Source organism: Eretmochelys imbricata, chromosome 11 (genome assembly GCF_965152235.1).
Source record: "Eretmochelys imbricata isolate rEreImb1 chromosome 11, rEreImb1.hap1, whole genome shotgun sequence".
Classification (NCBI taxonomy): domain Eukaryota; kingdom Metazoa; phylum Chordata; order Testudines; family Cheloniidae; genus Eretmochelys; species Eretmochelys imbricata.
Window position 1 is genome coordinate 32,603,551 of NC_135582.1, and position 27,061 is coordinate 32,630,611.

A 27,061-nucleotide genomic window follows, 5' to 3' on the forward strand; every position below is an offset into this window, starting at 1 on the left:
GATCTGATTTGACTATTGACCTGTGTCTGGGGCTTGGTCCTTTGGGATCGAGAAAACCTCTCTTCTTTTACTGGGGTATTGGCTTTCATAACCATTCGTCCCCATATGAGTGGCACTGTTGGTGATACTGGGAAACTAGAGTATCTAAGGGAATTGCTTGTGTGACTTGTGGTTAGGCAGTGGGGTAAAATCAAAGTCTTCTCTGTTTGGCTGGTTTGGTTTGCCTTGGTGTGCACAGAAACCCCAGCCTTGGGCTGTAACTGCCCTGCTTTAACCAATTTATACTGAATTGGCACTCTCAGTTGGGTCCCACCAGAACCAGCGTCATTACACAGCTACAGCACTCGACCCAAGGTTTAAGAATCTGAAGTGCCTTCCAAAATCTGAGAGGGATGAGGTGTGGAGCTTGCTTTCAGAAGTCTTAAAAGAGCAACACTCTGTTGCAGAAACTAGAGAACCCGAACCATCAAATAAGAAAATCAGCCTTCTGCTAGTGGCATCTGACTCAGATAGTGAGAATGAACATGCATAGGTCCGCACTGCTTTGGAGCATTATTAAGCAGAACCCATCATCAGCATGGACTCATGTCCTCTGGAATGGTGGTTGAAGCATGAAGGGACACATGAACCTTTAGTGCATCTGGCATGTAAATATCTTGTGACGCCAGCTACAACAGTGCCATGCAAACACCTGTTCTCACTTTCAGGTGACACTGTGAACAAGAAGCGGGCAGCATTATCTCCTGCAAATGTAAACAAACTTGTTTGTCTGTCCAACTGGTTGAACAAGAAATAGGACTGAGTGGACTTTAGACTGTAAAGTTTTACATTGTTTTACTTTTGAATGCAGTTTTTTTTATATAATTCTACATTTGTAAGTTCAACTTTCATGATAAAGAGACTTCACTACAGTACTTGTATTAGGTGAATTGAAAAATGCTATTTCTTTTGTTTTTTACAGTGCAAATATTTGTAATAAAAATAAATATAAAGTGAGTACTTTGTATTCTCTGTTGTAATTAAAATCAATATATTTGAAAACATCCAAAATATTTAAATAAATGGTATTCTACTATTGTTTAACAGTGCATTAATCATGATTAATTTTTTTAATCACTTGACAGCCTTAGTCACAAGTTTTTCAGTCTCAGTTTCCACAGCTGTGCTCTCAGTTTCTGGGGTTGTCCATGATGATATTCTGTCTCCCTTAGATGATCTCTACAGATAACTTTGGTCTTTGTCCTGGGATACAACTAAATTCTATATTCCACATAATTTATTTGCATAAGAACTGTATGGGACCCATCCCAAGGTTTATCCAGCTTACGACAAGAGAAGGAGACCTCTCCTTAGGACTGTGGAACCAAACAAGGTTTCCCCTTTTAAAGTTCTCCCAGTGATCTTACATCATAAAGGGTAAAATTTTCAAAAGCACTTAAGGTGACTTAGGTGCCTAAATCTCATTTTCAAAAGACAGACAGACATTTAGGGATTGATTTTCATGACTGGGAGTTAGGTGCTTTAGAAAAATCTTATTAGGCACCTGTATGCCTGGGAAACCCTTAGCTGAAGTCATCTGCCCTGGAGCGCATGTGATAAGTTAGGTGGACTTAGTCATTAACTTTCCTTTTGTCCAGCAGCTCTTCAACTCAAAGGAACCACAGCCAGTGCCACCTCTTTTACTGGCCTCTACTTGGACAAAGAAGAGAGCTTAATCCCTTTAATAACCGTGCTGGTAGAGTTACTGTATGGGGTTCTTAAAACTAGCCCCTAATCACCACCGTGGTTAACTCTTTTTATAGAGTTTTATATTGAGTATGTATATAGCGATTCATACAATGTATTTCATTAACACCTTGCCCTGAGATTTTCTATTATTATTTGTATTATTGTAAAGCCTAGGAGCCCCAGCCGTGAACTAGGTCACATTGTGCTAGGTACTGTACGAAGTGAACAAAAAGACAGTCCCTGCTCTGAAGAGCTTACAATCTAAATATAAGACAAGAGACAACAGATGGATATAGTCTGTTAGGGAAGTACAAGGAAACAATGAGAATACTGGTCAGCATGATAGGCAATGGTTTCAGCACACCAGCAGCCTAAGCATTGTCAAAAATAATTTGTAGGCCTCACAAAAGAGAGTTGTAAGGAGGATTTTGATTGAGGATATTGAGTATGTTTTGCTGATATTTATGGAGAACTTCTCCCCAGCGTGAGGGGCAGCATGGAAGAAAGCATAAAGGAACCTACAGTAACTCCTCACTTAATGTTGTAGTTATGTTCCTGAAAAATGTGACTAAGCAAAACGATGTTAAGCGAATCAAATTTCCCCATAAGAATTCACATAAATAGGGGGGTTAGGTTCCAGGGAATTTTTTTTTTTGCCAGACAAAAGACTATATATACATATACACACACCCACTCTATAAGTTTTAAACAAATAATTTAATACTGTACACAGCGACAATGATTGTGAAGCTTGGTTGAGGTGGTGGAGTCAGAGGGTGGGACATTTCCCAGGGAATGCTGTACTGCTAAATGATGAACTAGCAATTGGCTGAGCCCTCAAGGGTTAACTCGTTGTTAATGTAGCCTCACACTCTACAAGTCAGCACGAATGGAGGAAGGGGAGACAGCATGGCAGACAGAGACAGAGACACACCCCCTGTGTGTGAAAGAGAGAGACATACACATTTCCCTTTAGGTATGCTGACACCACTCTTAAGTACACTACCTTGTTAAATTAATCAGCAAGCTGAGACCCCAGCAGCTGCTACCAGGAAGCTCCCTGTGTCCTGAGCCCTGTTGTGTGTCTCCCCTGCTCTATGGAGATGGGGTAAGCAGGGTGCAGGAGCAGGGGGGACATTAGCCCTCCTCTCCTCCCCCCCCCCCCCCCCCAAGCAAGCAGGAGGCTCTGGAGAGCAGCTTCAAGCAGAGGGCAGGAGCAGCACACGGCAGTGGGGGGAGGGACAGCTGAACTGCCGGCTACTAGCCTACTGGGCAGCTGCTGCACAGGGACCTTAGGGGAGCAGGGAGCTGATGGGGGGCTGCCTGTCCACCCTGGTTCCAAGCCCCCACCAGCAAGCGCCAACTGGCTGCTCTTCCTGCAAGCAGTGGACAAAGCAGGCGGCTGCCAAACGACGTTATAAGCATTGCACAACTTTAAACGAGCATGTTCCCTAATTGATCAGCAACGTAACAACGTTAACTGGGACGACTTTAAGTGAGGAGTTACTGTATTTGAACATTTAACAAATAGGCGATGGCAGGTGGCATCCTGGGCCAGTTTGAGATGGGAGTCAACCTATACTACTAAATGCTAAATAACAGGAACCAACCACTAAATATAAAAGAGATGAGAGATAATACAGGGAAGTAAGAAACAATTGTATTTATTTTCATGTTTGGCTGAGAGTCAGTTTATTCTCCTTCTGATTTACAAGGAAAGAAAACTAATATACTGATCTGGGTATTTGCAAACTAGCACAGAATTGCAGTATTGTTATTATACTACATAAAGTACTACATTAAAATTGCATATGCTTAGCCCCACTACCAGAACAAAACAGGCTCCATGTAGAAATCTTAGGGCATGGCTACACTTGCAGGTGTAGAGCGCTTTGAGTTAAACCAGCCTTCGGAGAGCGCAATAGGGAAAGCGCTGCAGTCTGTCCACACTGACAGCTTCAAGTGCACTGGCATGGCCACATTAGCGGCACTTGCAGCGGCACTGGGCGCGGTGCATTATGGGTAGCTATCCCAACTTGCAAGTGACTGCAACGTGCTTTTCAAATGGGGGGTGGTGGTGGTGGTGGAGCGTGAGAGAGGGCGTGTTGTGTGTATGTGGGGGGAGAGAGAGTGGGTTTTTCAGGGGCTGAGAGCATGTCAGCATGCTGTCTTGTAAATTCAGACAGCAGCAGACCCCCCTCCCTCTGCCTCTCTCTCTCTCTCTCACACACACACACACACACACACACACACACACAGCATTCCACACTAATGGCTTGCCTTGTCTCAGAGCAGATAAGCAGCTGGCTGTCAGAAACGGAGCTTTCAAAGGGCATATCCGCATTCCTGCAGCGATTCAAAAACAATGACAAGAGTGGCCACTTGACTTAAGGGGATTATGGGACGTTTCCGGAGGCTGATCAGAGTGCAGTAATGCACTCTCATTCACACCGGGGGTGCAGCAAACGTTTTTCCACTCGCCGAGGTGGAGTACCAGCAGCGCTGTAGCCGCAGAGTCAGAGCGCTCTGCGTGCCTTGCCAGTGTGGACGGGTAGTGAGCTAGTGCGCTCGGGGCTCCTTTATTGCGCTGTAACTCGCAAGTGTAGCCAAGCCCTCAGTGAATGAATCAAGAGCATCAAATATATATTTGACTTAAACCAAAGAAAAATAGTACCCACAAGGAAAATAATTCTGACAGTATACATACAGCCTCCTTCCACAGACCAAACACCATTTTGTATGAAAAAATAAAGCACAATTCAGACAATTAACACTTTTTTCATAAATGTATGATCAAAATGTACATTTGTTTAGTCACAGTTGTCCTTTTCTAGTGAAGCACAGTTACAAACTTTGACACATAATTAGTGCCTGCAATTGGGATTTCTAATTTACATGAACACATTATTGCAAATTCTCTGCCTGGTTTATATATTGCTTGCTCTACTAAGATTGAAGGTAGAAAAAGCTCGCTGGATGCAACTGCAAAATCTAACCCTCCCCACAAAAAAATCCTCCCCCCATAAACTACTGCTATCCACCACTATGAAAAAGGGAGGGCCATAGACTTTTGGGAAGGGTTGATTAAAAAACTTTTCAGGGATTCCTAGATTTAACTGACTCCTTTTATATAAAGATGGTGTGTGGGAATTTTAAGTCATCACAGCCTCTTGCTGCAGAAGTGGAGCTCATCTGTTTGAGTCTGGGTCCATGCATAACTGCCAAACATTGGGATGTTTTTCAAGGAACAGTTCTCTAACAATGCTGGAGACTTAAGGGAATGACTAGCCTCCAGACATAGGACTACAGTGTGTGTGTATTCTGGTGATTTTTAGAGCAATACAATAGTGCATTACAAACTTTAACTGATTAACATAAGAACAGAAGAATAGCCATACTGGGTCAGACCAAAGGTCCATTTAGCTCAGTATATTGTCTTCTGACAGTGGCCAATGCCAAGTGCCCCAGAAGGAATGAACAGAACAGGTAATCATCAAGTGATCCATCCCTGTCGCAGATGCGTATGTTAAGCAATACCATAAAGCTGTCCGTTTTTTGCCTGTTGGTTTGAAGCTGGTTTTGAATCTGTCACTGGGTTTCCAGCAGTGGGAGAGTACTGAATATAGCAAATGATAGTTCTTAGTCTGGTATAATTTTCAATCTTTGTTACTGGAGTAAAGGTTTGCTACCCAAACCATCCAGTCTAACTACTGTACTTTATCTGTAGACTGTCATGCAAAACTATCACGATCTGCCAACATGCTTTTAACACACCAGTGCTTCCTGCTTTACTGTACAATTAATCAACTGTCTCAGACAATGTATGCTAGAGGATTCAAACTCAGTCACATTGTTGTGGGAGTCGTTTTAATCAGAAATGACAGCAGATGCCAGAGAGTAAGAAAAATCAGAAGCAAAATTGCCCCACATTTCTTTATAAGTTTGATATGACATGTAACACAAGGATGGAAATATGATAATAAATTCCTGTTTATTCTTAGAGCAGGGGTGGGCAAACTACAGCCCGTGGGCCAGATCTGGTCCACCAGGGCTTTGGATCCAGCCCACGGGATTGCCACCCTTGTGGTGCTGCGGGCCCCGCACAGCTCCCCGAAGCAGCCAGCACCACCCCCTGCAGCTCCCATTGGCCGGGAATGGGGACCGTGGGCAATGGGAGCTGCGGGGTGCAGTGCCTGCAGGCAAGGACAGCGCACGGAGCTCTCTGCCCTCCCTCCCCCAGGGCTGCAAGGATGTGGTGCTGCCTGCTTCCAGGAGCGGTGCGGGGCCAGGGCAGGCAGGCAGTCTGCCTGAGCCCTGCTGCCACCCCAGGGCCACTCCAGGTAAGCAGCACCGGGCTGCAGCCCACACCCCATACCCCTCCTGCGCCCCAACACCCTGCCCTGAGCCTGGTGCTGCACCCCTCCTGCGCCCCAACACCCTGCCCTGAGCCTGGTGCTGCACCCCTCCTGCGCCCCAACACCCTGCCCTGAGCCTGGTGCTGCACCCCTCCGGCGCCCCAACACCCTGCCCTGAGCCTGGTGCTGCACCCCTCCGGCACCCCAACACCCTGCCCTGAGCCCCCTTGTACACTCCGCACCCCTCCTCCGCCCCAATCCCTTGCCCTGAGCCCCTTCCTGCACACCACACCCCCTCCCACACCCCGCACTCCCTCCCGCACCCCAACCCCTTCCCCCAGCCCTACATTCATGGCCCTGCATGCAATTTTCCCACCCAGATGTGGCCCTCAGCACAAAAAATTTGCCCACCCCGTCTTAGAGAGTCTTTTGCATGTTAATATTGCAATAAGCCCAAAGGCGAATTTGCAATTGACAAAGGAAAAAAAAAAACACAAAGGAAAGCAAAGCAAAACATCGTAATTTTTTTTTTTTTTTTACTTCCATACCTCAAAATCATATTTTTTATAACCATCTTTGCCCAATCTAGAACACACAGACAGGCTTCCTAAATTTCTGTCAAGCAGGATTAGGTCATCCCAGTTGCCTCCTCAAAAGCCCTCTCCTAGTTAAGCTCCAATCAAAACGTATTGAGCTATCTAAAACATTATTTCTGAAAAACTAGTTTCATAAAAGCCACATTTTCCAACCAGGTAGTTGGGATAGATTTCTGTTGAGCTATTCCCAGCCCAGCACACAGCATTACCATTTGGAATAAATGGTGTATGCTCAACAACTCCCCAAATCTTCACTGGGGGGACAAGCTGGAGAAGGTCTCAGACACACTGGATCCCAAGCACTCAGGATTCGTCTTTGGAATGTCACATTCAAGAAGGCATAAAATCTACTCTACAGAGCCTGATAAACGTGCAACAAGACAGAAGGATGATCATTATGGAGACAATTTTGTCACAGTAAAAGTAAGCAAAATACATGGAACAGTCATGGGGAAAAAAATGAGGGTATGGTCATGGTGGGGCTGATGCTGAAGTCCGAGTCCCACCCACCCTGAGGCTCAAGCTGAAGAAGTCATGGAAATCTGTTAAAGTCTCTGTAACCAAATCATATCCTTAATTATCCTTAGCTCAGTAAATCACTATGCCTCCAGCTGAGTGAGTTCCAAAAGACCTAAGTGTCCATAGCAACTCATTTGCAATGTAAACTTCCTTCATTTTATTTATGAATCAAAAAACTACATTAGAAGAATATTACGGTTGCAATGTCAAGCACTCAAAAATTAGAAAATGCCAGAATTAGGTTTGTCTGTGCAACCTTCATTTGGACTCCTTATGTATTCGCATTACATTAGTCTATGATTATACTGTCACAAACTATTTCTTTCCATAAGACATAGGTTTTTTGATGTAATTTTCCGAGTTTAAAAAACAAGTAAACTGAAAAAACGAATTCCGTCATGTGACATCATATTCCCATGAATTGTAGTTGAATAACTGATAGCAGTAGTAGGCTGTCTTTGTCTACATGGACCAGCAGTAGAGAGGAATGAGATACATACTTTGCAATGGGTTTCACAGTTACTTGCTAGCAGCAGATGAATGTTTTGACTGAGGAATCTTGCTTTCCATTCCAGGTTCTGAAAGGCATACGCTCTAGAGGCTATAGACCTTTCAGTCCTCGTTCCCCTCAGACCTGACCCCCTTCTTCTCCATCCCCTCTCACCTACCCTATGTGCCAGTCCTGTCTCCTCCCCACTCCTGCCCCTAGCTCTTTGGTCTAGTCCATCTCATCGCTTAACTGGTCCCAGTCTACCAACCTAACTACCCACCCACCCCCCAGCTCTTCATCCCAGTCTTCCTCTATGGGCTTCCTGACTTCACTTTCCCTCCACCCCAATTTCTCGCTCTAATCTCTCTCCCCAGGCTCCTCATCTCAGTTCTCGACTCTGGCTCCATGTCACAGTCTCTTTCCCTAGCCAGTCAGTCTCCCTCTCATCCTGTCTCCCAATGTCCCCAAAACCCCTTGCCTAGCCAGTTCAAGTTTCATTGCTGGGTTCCTTATCTTCATATACTCTCTCCACCCCCCTTCCTTCAAGGGTCAGCTCTTACCAACCCAAATGCAGAGGGGACATTCCTCCTCCACACTGTCTGGGAACCAGCAATGGAGCACTGAGAGCTCAGGAGAGACAACTCAGATCCACAGTGCCACAGCAGCCCACAATAACTGGAAGCAGCAACTGCAAGAAAAGTCCTGCTCAGACCCCTGAAATCCTGGGCTGCAGCATGCTCAGTGCTGATGAATTTTTTACAGAATGTACCTGCCACGCACTAACAAGCCTCTGCTGAGCATATGCAAATTGAATTTTTTGAGATAACTTGGCCAAATTTGGGCAATTTTTTGTGGGAACACCCATAGGCATATTCCTGAAACCAACTCAACCGTCCTGCCAAATTTCAAGTAATTACTTCAAAGCATGGAGGTGCTAGAGTTTCTAAACTGAATGGTTATGAGAAATATTTTAAGATGGGCAAAGTATTTTTCCCTAATTGCATTTCTTGGAAATGGCTGAACCATTTTTGCTGAAACTTGGCATGGAAAATTTCAGCCTGAATAGTTAAAGTTTGGCAAAGTAATATGAAATTGAAAACAGGTTCTTATAACTGGAAGTGTCAGACAACTTTAACTATATGGTGGCATTACCAGCTCTGTCCTATTGACTGTCCTAAATTCCTGGGTGCCAGTAATATAAAATGCTGACCAAGTCTGGCGAGTGCCAAAAATTGACTGTGCCCAAGGCTGGATTCAGGTAAAAGGAGAAAAGGTAAATGTTCTGGTCCTCATGGAACATGGAAAGAATCACGCATCATAGCCGCTATCACTTTTCACGGCACCTCAGAGATGAAGGATCGAGGAGGACGAGTATACTTTAAGTGTTCTATCCAGAGAATGGAAAAATCCCTGTTTTCCAGACCCTTACTTCCTTTAACTGACTGCAACATTTCTTGAGCTTGCTTCCCCATTGCAAACAGATCCATGTTGAAAGAACTCCACGTCTTGAAAACACAATGAAGAATTCTGGGGTTCAACAACCACTTTTGTAGGAGAAAATTCTGGTGACTGGGCCAGTCCACTTTGCTTCTGTTCTCCTGTTAGATGGGTAACACTGGTGGATGAAAAGTCTTTTTTTTTTTCTTTTGGGTAACCTAGTAAGTAATTTTCATGCCAGAGATGCACTTTTGACGCTCCTTATTTTTCCTGCTCAAGATACAGAGACTTCTTTATTGGTTGATATAATGTACCATTCAGACATAGAAGACATCATCAAGGATTCTTGATCTCAACTGGATGCAAAACCTGTTATCTCAAAACAATCCACAAATTGTACCAACTGGCCAAGGAATGCTACAGCCTAGGAGGCTGATCCCTAGGAGATTTCCTGTTTTGAACTCCAATACGCATAACACCTCTCTGAAGAGGTATTCCAAGTCCTTTGCAGGAAAGTCTGGTTGTGCTGGGAGGGTTGGGGGGGTTCATCTGAAGCCCTTTAATACTACTTTTAATCAAGATTCACCATGTTTTTTTTTGGCAAAGCAGAACTTGTCTAAACTCTTGGAAAACTGGAGAGAGATAAGGGACTCTGAGGGAAACCATGGCACCAGCACACTTGATTGTCCTGTCTACTGGGTGAAACAACTCTTCTATTATGGGCTGGTGATGTGAGAAGAATATACTTCTTATTACTGCTATCTTTTTTCTAAGCTTGTCCTCATCATATAGCTGCAATGAACAGGCAACTATGTTTGCAAAGAATGCAAATTTTCTGCACCTTGTTTGACTATGAGACTATATTTTACTAGAAAACATGTCTGTGATGGTCAGTATCTTGCTGTCCAAAAACTTGTGAAATGTATCACTGTGTTCTTTATATTATGTTAGATGACAATTAGTCTGGGAACAGAGGCTAGTTCTATTTGCATGGTAATGAAGCACTCTTTCAAAGAGGTGTCAAAAACAATCAGAGGGGCTAATGAAATGTTATGTGAACCTCTGCTGGTTGCCTTCTCTTCGATTAAACGCCTTTGCAGGGAAGCAAAGAAACCCTTTTTATTAAATGCAAATCAGGACTCAAGTAAAGACTAAAGATGTAAAACTAACAGAAAACAATATAAGGAAAAACACCTATATTATATATCAGTTATCAACCATGGCTGAACTGCAGAAATAAACACACAATTACTGTGTAAGGACTAAACGGACAATAAGAAAAGGAATACTCGTGGCTGTAGCTCACGAAAGCTTATGCTCAAATAAATTGGTTCGTCTCTAAGGTGCCACAAGGACTCCTTTTCTTTTTGCGAATACAGACTAACAGGGCTGCTACTCTGAAACCTGTCTAAAAGGACAATGTGGCTCCTTCACAACTGGCTATCTGAATCCTCGTAAATGCTGCATTTCCAGATCAAAGGGAATGGGATACCAAGGAGTGGAAAAGGAGACACCCAGCCATCTTGAGACATGATACACACAGATTTCTAAAGACACACTTAAACTGTAAGTCAGACAGGCTGGGAGAAATCCTAAAAGCTTTTAGGCTGAGAGAAACTATTTTTATTTACTATCTATGCAACACTTTCATACTTTGCAATCCAAGTTGTGAGCCTATCGCAGATAAGAAAGAAGAGGTACTTCTATTGTAATTTTGGTTAGATAAAATAAGAAAATAAGTAATTGTGAATTAATTTTATTTTCTATCCTATGCCAAATAAATTTGTGGCCTAATGTTCAGAAGCATGTCAATGGGACTTGTGAGCGTACAGCATATTGGAATATCAGGACACTGACTCTTATTTAAAGGGATACTATCAACTTGCATGATTTTAAAATTGGCTAATTTTTTAATATCCATTTTCTGATAGAGCACTGTTTAAACAGATATCCTAATATTTTCTTTCTTGAAAAACTATGTTTTTCAACTCCCTTGTTGATGTTTAAAGGGTCTTTCCAGCAAAGGAAAAGATGACTACAGAAATTGCTGTCAAATGCACAAAATAAACACCCTGAATTTTTTTTATTGCTGACTTCTTTCAGCTTTAATAATTTTGGGTGATAGGATCTGTGGCAGGCAGACCACTCCCTCACAGAAATGTGACTTTCAAGTTGATGGTGCCCCTTTGAAATATCTGGATGTACACTGTTGGCTTGTGGACAACTGCTGTTGGGCACCTTGGAGAGAAGAAAATCGATTCCAAAGAAATGCAGAACCAAGAGTGAGGTAGTAGATAGGGCCTGCAATTCCCCCTCCCCCACAAAAAGTACTGCAAAGAAGCCACTATCTGTAGCAGGGGTGGCAGGTTTGTAGAAATTTTGGCGGTGCTCAGAACCCGCCCCCCCCCGCCTAAGGCTCTGGGAGGGAGTTTGGGTTGGGGGAGAAGGTCTAGGGTGCAGTCTCTGGGAAGGAGTTTGGGTGCAGAAGGGTGAGAGATTGGGCTCTGGGAGGGAGTCTGGGATGCAGGCTCTGGGGTGGAGTTTGGGTGCTGGATGCAGGCTCCAGGCTGGGGCAGAGGGTGAGGGGTGCAGGCTCTGGGAGGGAGTTTGGGGGCAGGATAGTGTATGTAGGAAGAGGGCGGGGGTGCAGGCTCTGGGACGGCGTTTGGGTGCAGGCGGGCGTGAGGGGTGCAGGCTCTGGGAGGGATTTTGGGGGTGGGAAGGGATGCAGAGGAAGGGGGTGCAGGGGTGAGGCTGGGGATGTGTGGTGAGGGCTGTGGGGTGGGGCTGGAGATGAGGGGTTCATGATGCAGGAGGGGCTCAGGTCTGGGGCAGAGAGTTAGGGTGTGGGGGGATGAGGGGTTTCGGGTATGGGAGAGGCTCAGGGCTAGGGCAGAGGATTGGGGTGGGGCAGGGCTGGGGATGAGTTTGGGGTGCAGTCAGGCTGCCCCAGGGCTGGGGCCAGAGAGGAAGACTCCCCTCAGCCCTCTCCCCACCACCAGCAGCGAGCTCTGAGGGAGGGGCCCCCTTGCATCCCCCTGGCAACACACTCACCCCACACCACTGTCACTGCACGAGCTCCTAGGGCCCCTCTCAGGTACAGGAAGCCCCCTCGCCTCCCCTGTGGTGGGTACCGGGGCATGGGGCTGCCATCACATGTGCGCCTCCTCCCCTGCTGCTGCCCCTCGCTGTAGACTCACTGGGGGTGGGGGATGGGGCTGCCCCTTGCCCAGCGTGGGACAGGAGCAGTGACTGCGGGCGGGGGGCCCCCTGTGCTGGTGGAGTGTCCCGCCAGAAAAAGGAAGGGTCCGAGGCGGAAGGGCAGGGTCAGGGTCAGCCTGCCCTGGCACTAGGGGTTGGGGGCACTAGGATCCTGTGGTGGCAGCTGATGCCAGGAGCCAGCAGAGCAGAGGCAGCAGGGAGCTACAGTGGAGAGGCAGGGAACTCCGGGGCCAGGGGGAGGCGTAGGGGCAGCAGGCGGGGCCAGGGGAGAGACCCGGGCCCAAACATTGGTGGAGCCAGGCCCCAGGCCCTGAATATTGCTGGAGCCCGGGCACCATGGGCCCATACAACTCGCCCCCCCCGGTCTGTAGCCATTTTGGGCATGAAAAGACCCGAAAAATCAGGTCTTGTCTACACAGGGACTCTCAGGAAAGGAAAGGTGAATAAACTAAAGGTGTTAATGGCATAAATTAAAGTGCCTCAAACCTCCATGTGGATGTTCTCCTTCAGAAGTAACGTGGCCTTTAGGGAATTAAGCTATTGTATATATTAAACTACTGTATTTCAGAGGATTACGGATTACTGCACATTTCAGTGTGCTGTAGCAATGCTCCCAGAGGTGATTACTGCACAGCAAGCTAGTGCTGGCTTGTTATGCAGTAACTTGCAGTGTAGACATGGCCTTAGTTACACTGAGAAAAATTCATAAGAATATTTTTCTTCCTTAGTCATCATTCCAATAAGTGAATAGTATATGTAAGTTTGCCAGGAAATAGAAAATTCTCCTTTTTGATCTGACAACCCAGCCTCAGTGTCAATTATGTTGTCAAATAAAATTTATCACTAAACTACCATCATGGCTGGACCACACAGCTACTATCAATAATGTTTCAAGGTCGTGTCTTATATGGTGCTTTACTCAGACTCTGAGCAGCAATGACAACTCCTCTCTCTCAGCGCTAATTCTGCTACACTGACATGGCACTCGTTCCTGAGCCTGACTTCGTGATGATGGAATGTGTCCCTGCTCCAGATCTTGTTGTGGGGGGAAAGGATACACTTCACTCTACACGGAAATTCCTGCAACACCCAGTCAGCTTAGAGGATATATGGTTCCCAAATATTTAGCCTCTATTACAAGAGCATAAGAATGGCCATAATGCGTGAGAGCAGTAGTCCACCTAGCCCAGTATCCTGTATTTTGACAGTGGTCAGTGCCCGATGTTTCAGAGGAAATGAACAGAATAGAGCAATTTCAAGTAATTCACCCCCTATTGTCCAGTCCCAGCTTCTGGCAGTTGGAGGTTTAGGGACACCCAAAGCATAGGTGTCCTAAACAGTATCTGCTTTCCCAGGAACATGGATGAAGTGGCTCCTCCTGTCCCCGTCCAATTCTTGGTAGTAATTTTACTACACTTTTAAAGCAGTTGGGGATGGAGCTCCCCACCTGCTCCCCCTCTGGCCTTCTCTCTGACAGCACAGGCACTATTAACACTGCTAACAGACAGGCATTGGAGGTCCATGATGCTATAAAAAACAGCTACTTACCTGTGTTGTAACTTTTATCTTTGAGATATTGTTGCACATGTGTATTCCATTCCGGTGTGCACGCGCCCAGCACACTGGAGCTGGAGAGTTTTCTGCAGAAGTACCCATCGGGGCAGTACATTCTCCTGTCCCCTCCCAAGGCTATATACTGGTGGCGTCATCCTGACTTCCCTCAGTTCCTTTGCGCTACAACATGGAAAAACAGGTGGAGGATGGGTCATGGAATACTCTTGTACAACAATGTCTCGAAGAACAGTTATAATACAGGTAAGTAACTTTTTTCTTCTTTGAGTGGTTGCACACATGTATTCCACTCAGGTGACTTACAAGCACTACCGTTGGGAGGTGGGTCTTGGAGTCTACTTAAATAGTGACTGCAAAACAGCCTTCCCAAAATTTGCACCATATCTCAGTACAGTTTTGACGGTGTAATGATGAGTGAAGGCATGCATCGAGGATCAGGGGGCAGTCCTACAAATGTGCAGTATGAGCTCTTGTTGTACAAGCCAATGGTTTGTGGAAGAAAAGCTTTCGCTACCCCATAAACTGTGGTAATACGGGGCATAATTTATCTAGAAATTGTCTGTGTTTACTCCTTGACCACTCATTCTGATAATGTAAGGAACAAAATAGCTAAGGAGACAGCCTGGAAGGCTTAGTCTTGTTCAGATAAAAGGATAATGCTCTCATTACATACAATGTAGATGTTTTGTCCTCATATGAATATGGTTTTGGGAAAAACTAAAACAAAAACAGTAAGTATATTCAAATTAAAAGCATATATCACCTAATTAAAAACTTCAGTTGGGGCGTCAAAGCTACTTTTGTTTGAAAAACCCTGTATTTGAAAACCCTGCCGTGAGAGCCTGTAGCTCATCCACTCTTCTGGCTGGTGTGACAGCAGCAAGAACACAGATGAGGCAAAGAGGAAGAGGCCACTGGCCCCAAAAGAGGGGGTATTAAAGCAGTTAATACAGTGCTAAGATCCCAAAGTGGCAACACGTTCTTAACCGGGGGGGGGGGGGGGGGTCAAACAATCCCCGTTAAAAATCCAGAGACCATCTGGTTTGAAAAAACTGATCTCTGAATGGGACGGTGAACTGCTGAGATCACGGCTAAGTGAACTATCAGGTAGCTTAGAGGCATGAGGATTTGAGATATAACAGGTACTATAAAATTCCCTGAATCTTAGCTTCTGATGGAGGTATGTGGAGTGGACCAGATTAGAAACAGTTTCCACTTTGCTAAATAAGTGGATCGTTTTCTACTGGTAAGCAATACCTTCTGAACTGCCACTGGGCCAGTGCTTCCCTGCCTAACCACTCAATAGCCATGCCATAAAGGTACAGGATTTTTGGGTCTAACATCCATCCATGCTGCTGGGACAGTAGCTCTGAAAGCAGAGGCAGAGGCGACAGAAGTTGGATATTCACAGTCTCTCGATTCAAGAGCCAGCATTGTCTCACCCAAGTTGAAGCTAGAAGAATTATCTTGATGTAGTCTTGCAAATCAACTTAAGGGTTGCCTGTGGGTTGGAATAGGGAAATTGTGTACATGAGACTCAGTCCCCACCTCAGGGGAAAAACATCAGTTAATGAGCCTGGACCTTGACTTGCTCGCGAACAGAACTGATGGCATTTCTTCTTGTCTTTTGTTGCAAATAGGTCAACTGAAGGAATACCCCAGACCCGAAAGACAATTTTGAGTACACTGTTCTTCAGGGACCACATCTGATTTGAAAAAAATCTCCAAATGAGATAATTGGCCAGCTGGTTCTAATAACCTTGTCAGTGCGCAGCAATGGGAGAAATGCCCTTTTTGATGCAAAAGTCCTAGTTCATAACTTCTTGACAATGCTGATTGACCGTGCCCTTCTCTTGTCTGTTTTGTTAGCAGATTGTTGTGTGGTTCGTTTGGATGCCTGTGGTATGACAAGTCCATGGTGTGAGGGAGAAAAGCACATTAGCTTTGTGAATTGCCTGGAATTCAAGGACATTGACATGAAGGATCACTTTGTGTTCTAGCCATAATGCTTGGGTTCACAAACCCTCGCAGGACAGACACATTGGTAAAAAAACTGGCCCTTTGTAGTCAGAGTTTAATAAAAAAAAGAGCATTAAAAAATGAGGCATACAGGTGCAAGCCCAGGGAAACACAGGCCAGTGGTTTGAACACTGAATATCTCCTTGGAATGGCAGTGGAATTGAATCTAACGTATGGAGGCCACTTCAGCCCAAAGACACAATCCTAACGCATCCTGCGGTAAGGAGAAGACAGAAAGATCCATGAAGCAGCAGATCTTCTGGCCATGTCTTCCATGCAGTCACATACAGAGCCTCTCATAGAGCTGGGCTCCATGCCCACTATCCAGCTGTCTCTTTGTATCACTGATTCTGCTGTTAAGGGGACCTCCACTATTGCAGAGATTGGGGTTGTATTTGCTCCATAAAGTATCACAGACATTTGCAAACAAATAAGAAAAATCATTGCGCTTGTCAAAATTTGGGTTTACCAACCTTGAAAGTATGGCTCAGATATGTGCCTGCATGTTTTAACAGTGCCTGTAATATTAAAAAATGACATTCATATTCTTTTTTTTTTTTTTTTTTTGGTTAGAGTCAATTTCTGATTATTCTAACTCGAATATTTAAAATCAATACTTGTTTTTCTCTGCATCCTATAACCAATCCTTATCACAGGTTCTGCCAAATCAGATTTCATTTTCTTATTTGTAGTTTGTAATTAGTTCTCAATGGCGTCATCTTAGTACTGAGTGTGATATGTACAGTGGGTCAGTCCTCCTGGAGACTATCAGTACCACAGCTTTCAATTTTCACATAACCCTGTAGACAGCATTATCTGATTAGTCTCAGCTGATTAGCACCACAGCACAGTTTTAGGCCATCTCCAACGTTTAATAAAATTTATACAGAAATTGATTTTATCATTTGCTTTTCAGAAATGGTCTTCCTTGGGAGAACGGTCTTTTATGGATATCTACTCTCAGAATTGCAAGAGCTAACTACTGACTTCTAGAACCCAATGAGGCAGTTCATGCAATAATGCCTCCTGTGATCTGACATATACTAGTACCTCATTGTAAAATATTTGTTGTGACCTTGTCTATTAGTGTGACACAGTGTACCTCAAAATAATACCCTGTACCCCCATACTCACCACTTGTATATGGTTATGATCTATTTGTACAAAGCATGCCTTGTGAGGTATCATTGGAAAAGTTATGGTCTTTTGAACATCACTGTCCTGTTAAAATCTGTGTATCATGGTACATGAAGTCATGAAATTTTGTTGTATGTTTGCTACTGAAACAGGAGTCTGGGCAATGTCCACAGACTCGCTCTTCAGTGGCAACAAAAGAGTGACCAACACCCAGCCAGGTGTAAAGCAACCATCACCGGCCATTCACTAGCAGGGGAGGAGTTGTTAACAAGAAATTTATAATTCACATGAAAGATAGTTGCTCGAGCACGTAAACCATGGAGCTGCCTGACCCCATGACGCAGCAAGGACTTTTCCAGCAAAAAGAGTCAAGATATTAAAAGGGGGAACAAAGGCCCCAGACCACCTCTCCTTCCCTACCTATTCTGAAGGCAACAAGATCATCTGGAAGACAAAGGAACATTTGGACTGGGGGGAGTGGTCCTAACTGGAAAAGCTTTCCAGTTAGCACAGACTGCTGTAGGCAATTGGGTAAGAGAAACCTTGTTACTTCAAACTTAACTTAGCTTGATAAAGTTTAGGAATTAGATGTGATTTTACCTTTTATTTCCTTTTGTAACCAATTCTACACCACTTATCGATTAAAATCTATATTTCTGTGTTAATATACTTATTTTATGTTTTCTCTAAGCCAGTGTGCTTTTGACCTAAGCTTGGGGAATCTATTCCGGTTACAAGGGCTGGTGCATATTCATACCCTTTGATGGAATGACAAACTAATGAGCTTCCTCTGATCAACGAGGTCTTGAGCAGTGTAAGACGCACATTTCTGGGGTGCCGTGCAAAGCTGGGGCTGAGGGATATGCAGGTGTCGCCTTATGTGTAATTCAAGAGTGGCTGAGCATAGCACTCTAGTAGTTGTCTGGGGGTGACTTGCACACTAGAAGCAGGGGTGAGTGGGCCAAGTGGCAGCTCACACTGCAAAGCAGGGCATAGGACACACCAGACTGGAGAGTTAAGGGGGCACAATGATTCAACAGTCCAAATTGTACCCTGGGGCCTCTCACAATTAGTATATGTATGTAAGAACTTGTAGGGCTAGAATCTGAGCCCATTGGGGTTCTGGGCCACTGATGCCTCCGCATTGCCATTAGAGGTAGGTGTACATAGGAGGACCCTGCAAAGATAGGCTCAGCAGGAAGTACCACCAACAGGGCCTAAGCAGAGGCCACTCCCAGCTCACTGACTGGCCAATACCAGTATATAAATTAGGAAGCCATGATGGTGAGCTGTCTGAGCAACAACAAGACTGCCTGCCTGCTTACTTCTGTTCCAGACCCTGTTTGCGACAGACCCTAGACTCCGGCCTCTGACCCTAATCTGTCCTTGACTTCACTACTGGACTGTTATCTGTAACCTGGCACCCAGCCCTGACTTCTTGGTATCCTGACCTGGTTCAACTCTGACACGCTAGTGCCCAAACCCTGACTTCCCGGCTTTCTGACCTTGCTTGCCCTGCTATTGTCCCCAGTCACAACTCAGCAGCTGACTGGGCATGCCAGACATCCACAGCCCAGCCCTGATAGAAGAGTACTTCCTCTGGGCAAACTTCTGCAATATAGCTCCCAACTTTATTGGCATAAAATTGTAGGACTGTATACCAGGTGTCTTTTTGATTAATAGCTGTAAAAACTACTTGTACCAAGCAAGCTTCTTCTAATCCCTACTAACTTTAGAAACTAATGTAACATCTATGGCTAACGGAAAAAAATCTAGCAAAAAGCACATATTTTTGTTTATGAGATTTCTTTCAATTACAGTATTTTCCACCCAAAATAATTCACAACTAAATCCAGGGTTGATGGCCTCTACATGTTTCAAACACACACAGATTCTTCAGACTGACAGGAAAAAATCAACAAAAAACAGTTCATTGCTTACATTAGCTAGAATAATTGACTATAGTGTGTACACGTGTCAAGGCTGAATCCTCACTCTGTCACTTTGAGTACAGAAGGTGGGGGCTCGCAAGGATTTTAAAAATTAATACTTGCCACTCCAGGTTTGTATTAAACTCCCAAGGTTACAGCTTTTCTCTGACCTTGGCTTGGTAAACGCTGTCACCACCCAAATGCAAAAAAACCCTTGGACCCAGGAAGGAGCATTTGGAAATTCCACCTTGTGGGGTACCCTGAAGACCTTTCACCTCCCCCTTCAAAGAAGAGCTGAGAAAGAAAATAAAGGAAATTAACTGTTGTTACCAGCTAATCAAACAACATATGCACATACCTCTTTGGGACCAAAAATCCAATCCCGGTCTTAAAAAAGGTAAAATTTATTAAAAACAAAAAGAAAGGAAATATATTTGGAACTTAGGCTTTTTGCTAGATCTTAAAACAAACAATTACAAAAATTAAGCATCAAGATAGCTCTCTTGAGGTTCAGCTTAAAGGTTACAAGCAAAATAAAAGCATCTGGGGTTAGCACAGAGGAGATCCAAAGCCAAAATAAAGAAATAAACCTAATCGCGTCTATTTAAATATGCCCTGTCCAATGATTTCTTCTAGGTATGGAAGATGAATTTTTATACCTGATTCAAGCCTTACACAGCATTCCTGCTTATAGCATTGCTGCTCCGTGTCTCCTTCTCCTGAGAACAACAAAGGGAAAGTTTCTTTCCCAATTTTAAAAAGTTCTAGCCTGCCCACTGGCTCTTTTGGTCAGGTGCCCATTTTTTACTTTTTAACCTGGGGAACTTTTTAACCCTTTACAGGTAAAGCAATTAGAGAACAGCTACGAAGAGGGATTTTACAGCTAACTGACTGGCTGGGTGTCCATCAAAGGGAGTTATGCCCCCCCCCCCCCCCCCACACACACACTTCATTTATCACAACATGTATGTGTGTAAAGAAATTGAAATTACTTTCTTCCACCTCATAGATTTCAGAGTTGAGAATTATAGAATAGGAAACTTAGTCCACTCCCTGCCAATGCAAGATTGTTGTACATTTGTTGTCTCTAGGGATGGGAAAAGTTAAAAAAAAAAAACCCACAAGTATTTTGGATGAACAGAGTATCAACAGTATTTGGCTATGTACTGTATTTAACAGAAAAAAAATAGAGTGGCAGGATAACTGTAAACTTAAAGGAGAGGATACACCTACATGGAATTCCTGACCTCCTTCCACCCTAAAAGTTCCTAAATTCCTATAAAAGGTTACGATTTTATTGCCTTTACATTCTTACCAATTTTTAAGTCGTTAGTCAGACTGTGTTTTGTAAGACTCAGCAGCTCTTTGCCATCAATGTTATTCATCTTGAAAATCCCAACAAGGTCTTTTAAACCTTGTGCACAAAGCCAGACTGAGACATCTTCCTCTGACCAGTTCTCAATAGACATCTTAGGTTCATCTTCCAGTCCACTTCCTTGGAAACAAGTAGAGAAGGAAAATTTCAAATAAGAAATAAGAAAAACAGAATTGCTCTTGTGCATTGAAAGTTGCTCTTGGTATACCTTTGTAACATAGCTTTTATGAGCTAGAATGTTTATTTCCTGACTTATTTTGTCTATATTAATTAGCAAATAATTTTTTTTTCCTATTGCCAACTATGCTTGCAATTAACTTATATTTTCTGTTTCTCATATTATTTGTGTACAAGTGTCACTGGCAAAGTGTGTGTTGCTCTGGGAATAATATTTGTCAGTTAAGTGCTGCCCAGAGAGTAAGAAAAAGAGATGCAAGAGAAAACACTTCTTTTGTTTAGGTCTAAAATTTCCTTAAAGAAGGAGTGGTACATATGAAAGATTTTTTCTTCCTTCTTTCTTTTCCAACATACAGGACATTTCCCAATAGTAAATAACAATTTTAAGAAAGGTCAAATGTTGGGCCTATACTATTTAAGATTACACATTGAGCACATACTAGGGTAAAGCAGTCTGTATAGTATCTCCCAATAGGTTTACAACTATAACATACTGGACGTATAAAAAGAGTGGGTTTAAAAAATGCATGTACTTACCTGCACAATGTTGCTTTGGATCAAATTGCCAGATATTCACAGTTTTATCCATTGAACCTGTTGCAAGTAATGGAATATTTGGTGCAAAGGCACAAGTTGTAACATATCTAGAAACAAAAGCAATTCAATAATTGAAATTTAAAATCACAAATTAAATACTTTACTTGGTTAATATAGGATTATACAGATTTCACACCTGGTATGCTGAGTTAAAGTGTGCAGGATGCTCCCAGTTTTCTACAAATAAAAAGTATTGCATTTGTTAGGTCAAACAGAAATAAAAATCACAGTTAATCATTTTTATTTATATAGCAATTTTTAACTCAAAGCACTTTACAAAGATGGGGAAGCATAATGATTTCAATTCTGAAGATGGTGTAACTGAGGCACGAAGAGGGTAAATAATGTGCCAAAAGTCACACAGAAAGTCAGCATCAGACCCGCGAATAGAACTCAAATCTCCTGATTTGCAGCCTCAGGTTCAATCCCAACAGAACACACAGCTGTCCCTCAATGTACCTGGCAGACAGAAATATAATATATTCAACTGACATTTCTAAAATTCTATATGGGCTGATTATTCATCAGAATAAAAAAACATTTCTTCCAGAATACTAGAATTAATAACGTATCACAGTGAACTGATAACTGAAACTCAAATAGAATTCAGGATGCAATCTTTAAATAAAAAAACAGGGTCTGTAACATCACAAGGATTATGCAACTGTAGTTTGCATATGTGGCCACTAGATGCTGCCATTCACAAAAACAAATCAATGATCCCAATCCTTTAAATAACGTTTAAGAGTCTCTCTTTAGTGTAGCATGATTCCTTTCACAGACATTGTCAGAATTTAAAAAAAAACAAAAACAAGTTATTTTAATTGACCTGTCAACTTTCCTGTTTTTCCTCTCATATTGTCCCTCATGAGGGATATGTCCCTTATGTTGGACTGAAATTTATCTCCATCCGATGCAGACCTATTGTTCTTTCACTGTTATTACTATAAAGTACATCAGATTTTTTCCCCATAATGATTAAACAAGAATCAAGGTTAAAAAAAATAGTCAAATAATTTCTTCCCTGTCACATTCATTATTAAACTTCATGCATTACTATTTTTCTGTATCTCTCATTTTCTTATTGTCTCATATTTGGATGCAGAAGGTTGAGAGTCTGTTTTTCCACATGCTTCTTAACTATGTTTCCGTACACTCAGAAGATTCTGAGAACATGAAAGCAGCAAAATATTCTCATGGTTGTGCCATTGGTATTCACCTGTTATTCAGATCTCACAATTTATCTGAGAATTATCTCCCAATTAACATTATAGGACTAAACAGAACTGTGGAACAAATAATTTATTTCTTTAAGTAGTCAGCAATCATGCCCTTTTTTTAAAATAAATAAAGTGATAACTTAAAGAAAGCAATGAATCTTTCTAAACCTCACTATAAATCAATATTGACACTGATGAAGAAAAAGAAAATACAATCCATCCCAGCCTGGTTATCACAATTTACCCAGTGAGGCCATGGTCAGCTGGGACATCTCCTTGCAGAGGTCTCATGAGGCAAATGCCAAGAGCTCTTCTCCTCTCTAAACCAAGTATGGCTCGATTTTGTACAGGCTATATGACTGGTTGGACACACCCTCAGACTCTGATTTGCTGGGAGGCTGGACATGCCTCCCTCATCACCTTTCGGCTGCTGTCACAATAAGCATAGAGTCCAAAAAGTATTTCAGCAGCAGTCAGCGCCCAGGGAAGGCCTGGCATGATCCAGCCCCACATGCACAGTAATTTGTCCACCATCACATAGGAAGTCTGTTTAAGAACCAGAAATAGAATTCACATCTCCCACTTCTGTGACTTTAATGAGTGAATACGCTTCCTCTCCTATGTCTTGTAGTTCCCGGGAAGTTCAGGTCCAGATCATGCTCTCAGTTACATCACTGTAAATCAAGAGTAACCTCACTGATTTGTGAATTTACACTGGTGAGGAGACAGGAAAAATACTGGGGCCAAATTATGCCTTCGGTGTCATCTTGCTCATATTCTGACTAGGAATCATTCTTTCAGGTCTGGGTGAGCACTTTAAACCAACTGACATTTGAATACGTAAGGGACCATTACACTTCTATGTGAGACAAGAATTCCTAAACACATTCAACCTTAGGTGTTGACTATACACAAAAGTTGTACCACTGTAACTGTATAGGAAAGTGTGTTTATCCTTCACGCTCAGGAAGACAGATTAGTAATATTAATATTGTGAAAGACAAAAGTTAAATACTATGTACAGATGAATTAGGAAGGCTTTACCAGTTTTCAGTGGTATTATTCCTACTGTGAAGCAATAAGTCTAAGCAATAAGATGTAAAAAGTGTATGATATTAAAGAATGCTATTATTTCTTAACCACTCCCCTTGAATTGCCCATGTTTGTACATATAATATACTAAAGAATTCCTAAAACAACTATTACTGATACAGGAAACTCCAATTTTTTCCCCTGTATCAATAACTGCAATCTTGCATGCTTTTGAGGATATGACACAAGACTTACAAATTTCATCCACCTGAATGTGCAGATACATACGTATACAGTAGTGTGATTCGGTTGTACAGTACCAAGGTAAGAAAAGAATAAAGTGTAGAAAAAAGTGGCGCACGCGAGAGTCTCTGTACTTTGATATGGACGAACACTTTCCTCACTCCTACTCCAAAAAAATACACACTAAAGATTTCAGGTCATATTTGCTATTCTTCTGTCTTGAGAAGACAACATTTTAGGTGAAGGGATATAAACTAAAAAAAAAAAAAGTTCAGTAAACCAATCTTGAATTACACAATACTTACAGTGTCATGTATTATGATGGATTTGTCCACAGATCTTTAAAAAAAAGAACACATTAAATTAAATGATGACATGGAAAGAGATGAGAAACTGTATAATTAAAAACTATGGGACAAATTTTTGTCCCATAAGGAAAGTCTAAACAGACAAGATTTGCTGGCAGCAACTATGCAGATGTTAGATGTAGCAATCCTCTTCACTGAAATCTAGAAGTAGGCCCTTAATATCTATACAGTAGCTTGAGGTACAGCCTAGCGGGAAGAGTAGTGGCTGAAGCCCACAGCTCCTCTCAGTCCAATAGGTTTTTGAGGCAGTATATCTGTGTAGTACATAAATCCACTGGCCATGTTACCACCACACCAATAGCTCATTCACATTTGTCCACTCCATGCTCCTGTATAGGGAGTAGCTGCAAAGGTTGGCTCAACCACGTGTGGACACTGAAATCTGACTGAGTGGGCTCTCCTACCCTGGAGTACTGGCACAATTTTTATAGGGGGGTGCTGAGAGCGATTGAACCAAACTGTGAACCCTGTATACGATGGAAACCGCTTCAGCACCCTTAGTTCCAGCACCTATGCTCCTACCCTCCAAGTATTTCTGTTTCAATTTGGACCTTGAATATCTGCAAAGCAGACTAGAGGAAGTGGCTCAATACAGAATATAAAATACTTCATAGTTAAAATATCACTATTTTTAGTAAAATTATCCAAATACAAAGAGTTATAGGTTTATTTTCAGCACATACAGTTCTTCCTGAGTACATCTATACAGATTGGATGCCAACCTCAAAAGATCAAAAATCATGAATCAGACCCTCAAAAATAATGCAACTGGCCCAAAACCTGGCCCCAAAAAATCTTATCAAATCTTGTGTTTTAGTTTGTCCTCTGACTTTCTCCTCTATTCCACTGTCAATGTATGTGAGATAATTTCAGGTTGAAAAGTCAGTCTTTAAAGGCATACAAAAATGACTGCCTCTCCCTGGCTACTCAGACAGTATGTCTAAACAGTATAGAAGAACCTGCGCTGGCCTGTGCCAGCTGACTTGGGCTCACGGGCTGGGTTGTGGGGCTGTTTCATTGCTGTGTAGATTTCCGGGCTCGGGCTGGAGTCTGAGCTCTGGGACTCTCCCACTCTGCAGAGTCCGAAAGCCCAGGACTCAGCCCATGAGCCCAAGCAGACTGGCACAGGCCAACCACATGTTTTCTTTGCGGTGTAGACATATCCAGAGAGGCGTGTCCTCACCCCTAAGATAGGAGAACTGCCATCCTTTTCCAATTACTGTCTTGACCCAGCAGCACCACTTCTCTGTCTCCCTTTGCCCTAGGCTTTCTCCCCTGTCTGGTTCCCAGCACCATTACTCTGCCTCCCCAGTCTTCTCCCATATTTGTGATCCAAAAATAAAATATCAAAAAAGAGAATTAAAAGAACCTTTGGCTCCCCAAAACAAAAACAAAAAACACCACAAAGAAAAATGACAAAGAAAGTTATTGCCCTCTGGGATTTGTTGTTATGACTTTAATTACTGGTTAATCGACAACATTTTTTTTTTTTTTTTTTAAAGAAATCATTTCCTTAATTTAGAATTTTTTGGTAATAGAATGGAAATTAAAAGGGCATATGACTGAAGTATTGCTGGAATTATTTCAAGTTGCTACTTTGACAGCTTACAAGAGGTTAAGTAATTATCTCTTACAATGTGGAATAAAAACATGCATGATGTCATTAAAATATATAAAAACATGAATGCTTATAAATATTCTACCTTACTTACCATTTTCTTCTTTTAAAAAAAACCAGTGTTCGAATACAGAAAATAAGGAAGTTGATCCCACCACGATATTGGTTACTTAATTTAATATTACCAAAACATTAAAATTTTCCTTTCTTGTAAAACTATCCATAACTGTTTTCTCTCCCACCCTCACATTTTTATGCAATACTGATTCTACTAGAAGGAACAATTACATTGCCAGGAGGCTTCAACACCAGTCTAGGATTTTTTGCTAATTCCTGATGAAAGCATTAGCTAAAGATGTAAACAGGGTTTAAAATTCTATTGGTTAAAGGGTTAACCATTAAGCAGTTCATATAGGTGGGGAATTATGGGCACAAGGGGTGCTGCAGCACCCCCACGTTTTACACGGGGTCTGGCTGCCAGCCCCGCGCCCCTGGCAGCTGGTGAGGCTCCAGCAGCAGAGTTTAGTCATTTAACCAAAACCCGTAAGACTGATGCTAATTGGTTAACCAGTTAAAGTTTTATATTCCTAGTATTAGTGAAAGATTTCACTGTCTGAAACATGGTACCAAGGGAGTCCTATGTATCCTGAGAGAACTGTTACGTTACTTTAATAGACAGCACTTTTCACTTATCACAACAGCATTAAAACCCTAAGCCTGTATGTATCCCACCTTGCAAATCATACAGGATAACAGAAAAGTCATTGCCACAAAGTAACTCCCCAGGGGTGAATTATTTTACACATTGTTGACATGGAGTAGTAGATTCCATTTGTCTCCTGTGCTATTATAGAAAAAACATGGAGGGCATTTGAATTTTGCCTCCGATATATTTAAAAAAAACCCTAAAATCAATAATAAGATGTTCACATAAATAAGGGAACACTGCTTAAACCAGAAGAATCCACCCTCTACAAACATATTAAGGTGAACTGTAAAAGAGAAATATATTTATAAAATATTCTTTTAAACAGTAGGTAGATCTTAAGTACTGTTGATTCAATATTCACATGGGGGGGAAATATCAGAAAATATACCTGAAATATTTATAAGCACATCTTTTTGCAATTAAAAAAATTGTATTTTGCACAGAACACGAGCATTTGTACATGCAAACTGTGAATTTGTACATATATCTACAGGTTTTATATATATATAATAAATTTGAGTTTTTCTGATGTGCCCACAAATATTATGAGTAAATTTTTGGAAAAGTACAGAAATCTAGCACCAGAAATAAACACTTTGCATGTGTTTTTCTCCCCCAAAAAGAGAGTGAATTCCTTTAGGTAGTTTAATGTTGTAAGTCTTATTCCAACAGATTCTAGAACATCATTATAATACATATATCACTTTCAAACTGTG

General features: G+C 42.4%; 1 protein-coding gene across 6 annotated transcripts in view; it reads right to left on the reverse strand.

Moving 5' to 3' along the window:
* WDSUB1 (WD repeat, sterile alpha motif and U-box domain containing 1) overlaps positions 1-27,061 on the reverse strand; it is a 76,506-nt gene that overhangs the window by 12,512 nt on the left and 36,933 nt on the right. For 2 of the 6 annotated variants that reach the window (XM_077829900.1, XM_077829901.1), the window contains exons 6-9: positions 23,956-23,989; positions 21,292-21,332; positions 21,096-21,202; positions 20,322-20,501 (exon numbers count right to left, since the gene is read on the reverse strand). In XM_077829900.1, coding sequence (XP_077686026.1) covers positions 20,322-20,501; positions 21,096-21,202; positions 21,292-21,332; positions 23,956-23,989 — 362 coding nt within the window. Of the gene's footprint in view, positions 1-13,895; positions 14,082-18,173; positions 19,301-19,665; positions 19,726-20,321; positions 20,502-21,095; positions 21,203-21,291; positions 21,333-23,955; positions 23,990-27,061 lie in introns of those variants that run through there. The other 4 variants (XM_077829902.1, XR_013347487.1, XM_077829899.1 and 1 more) reach the window with 4 other exon arrangements.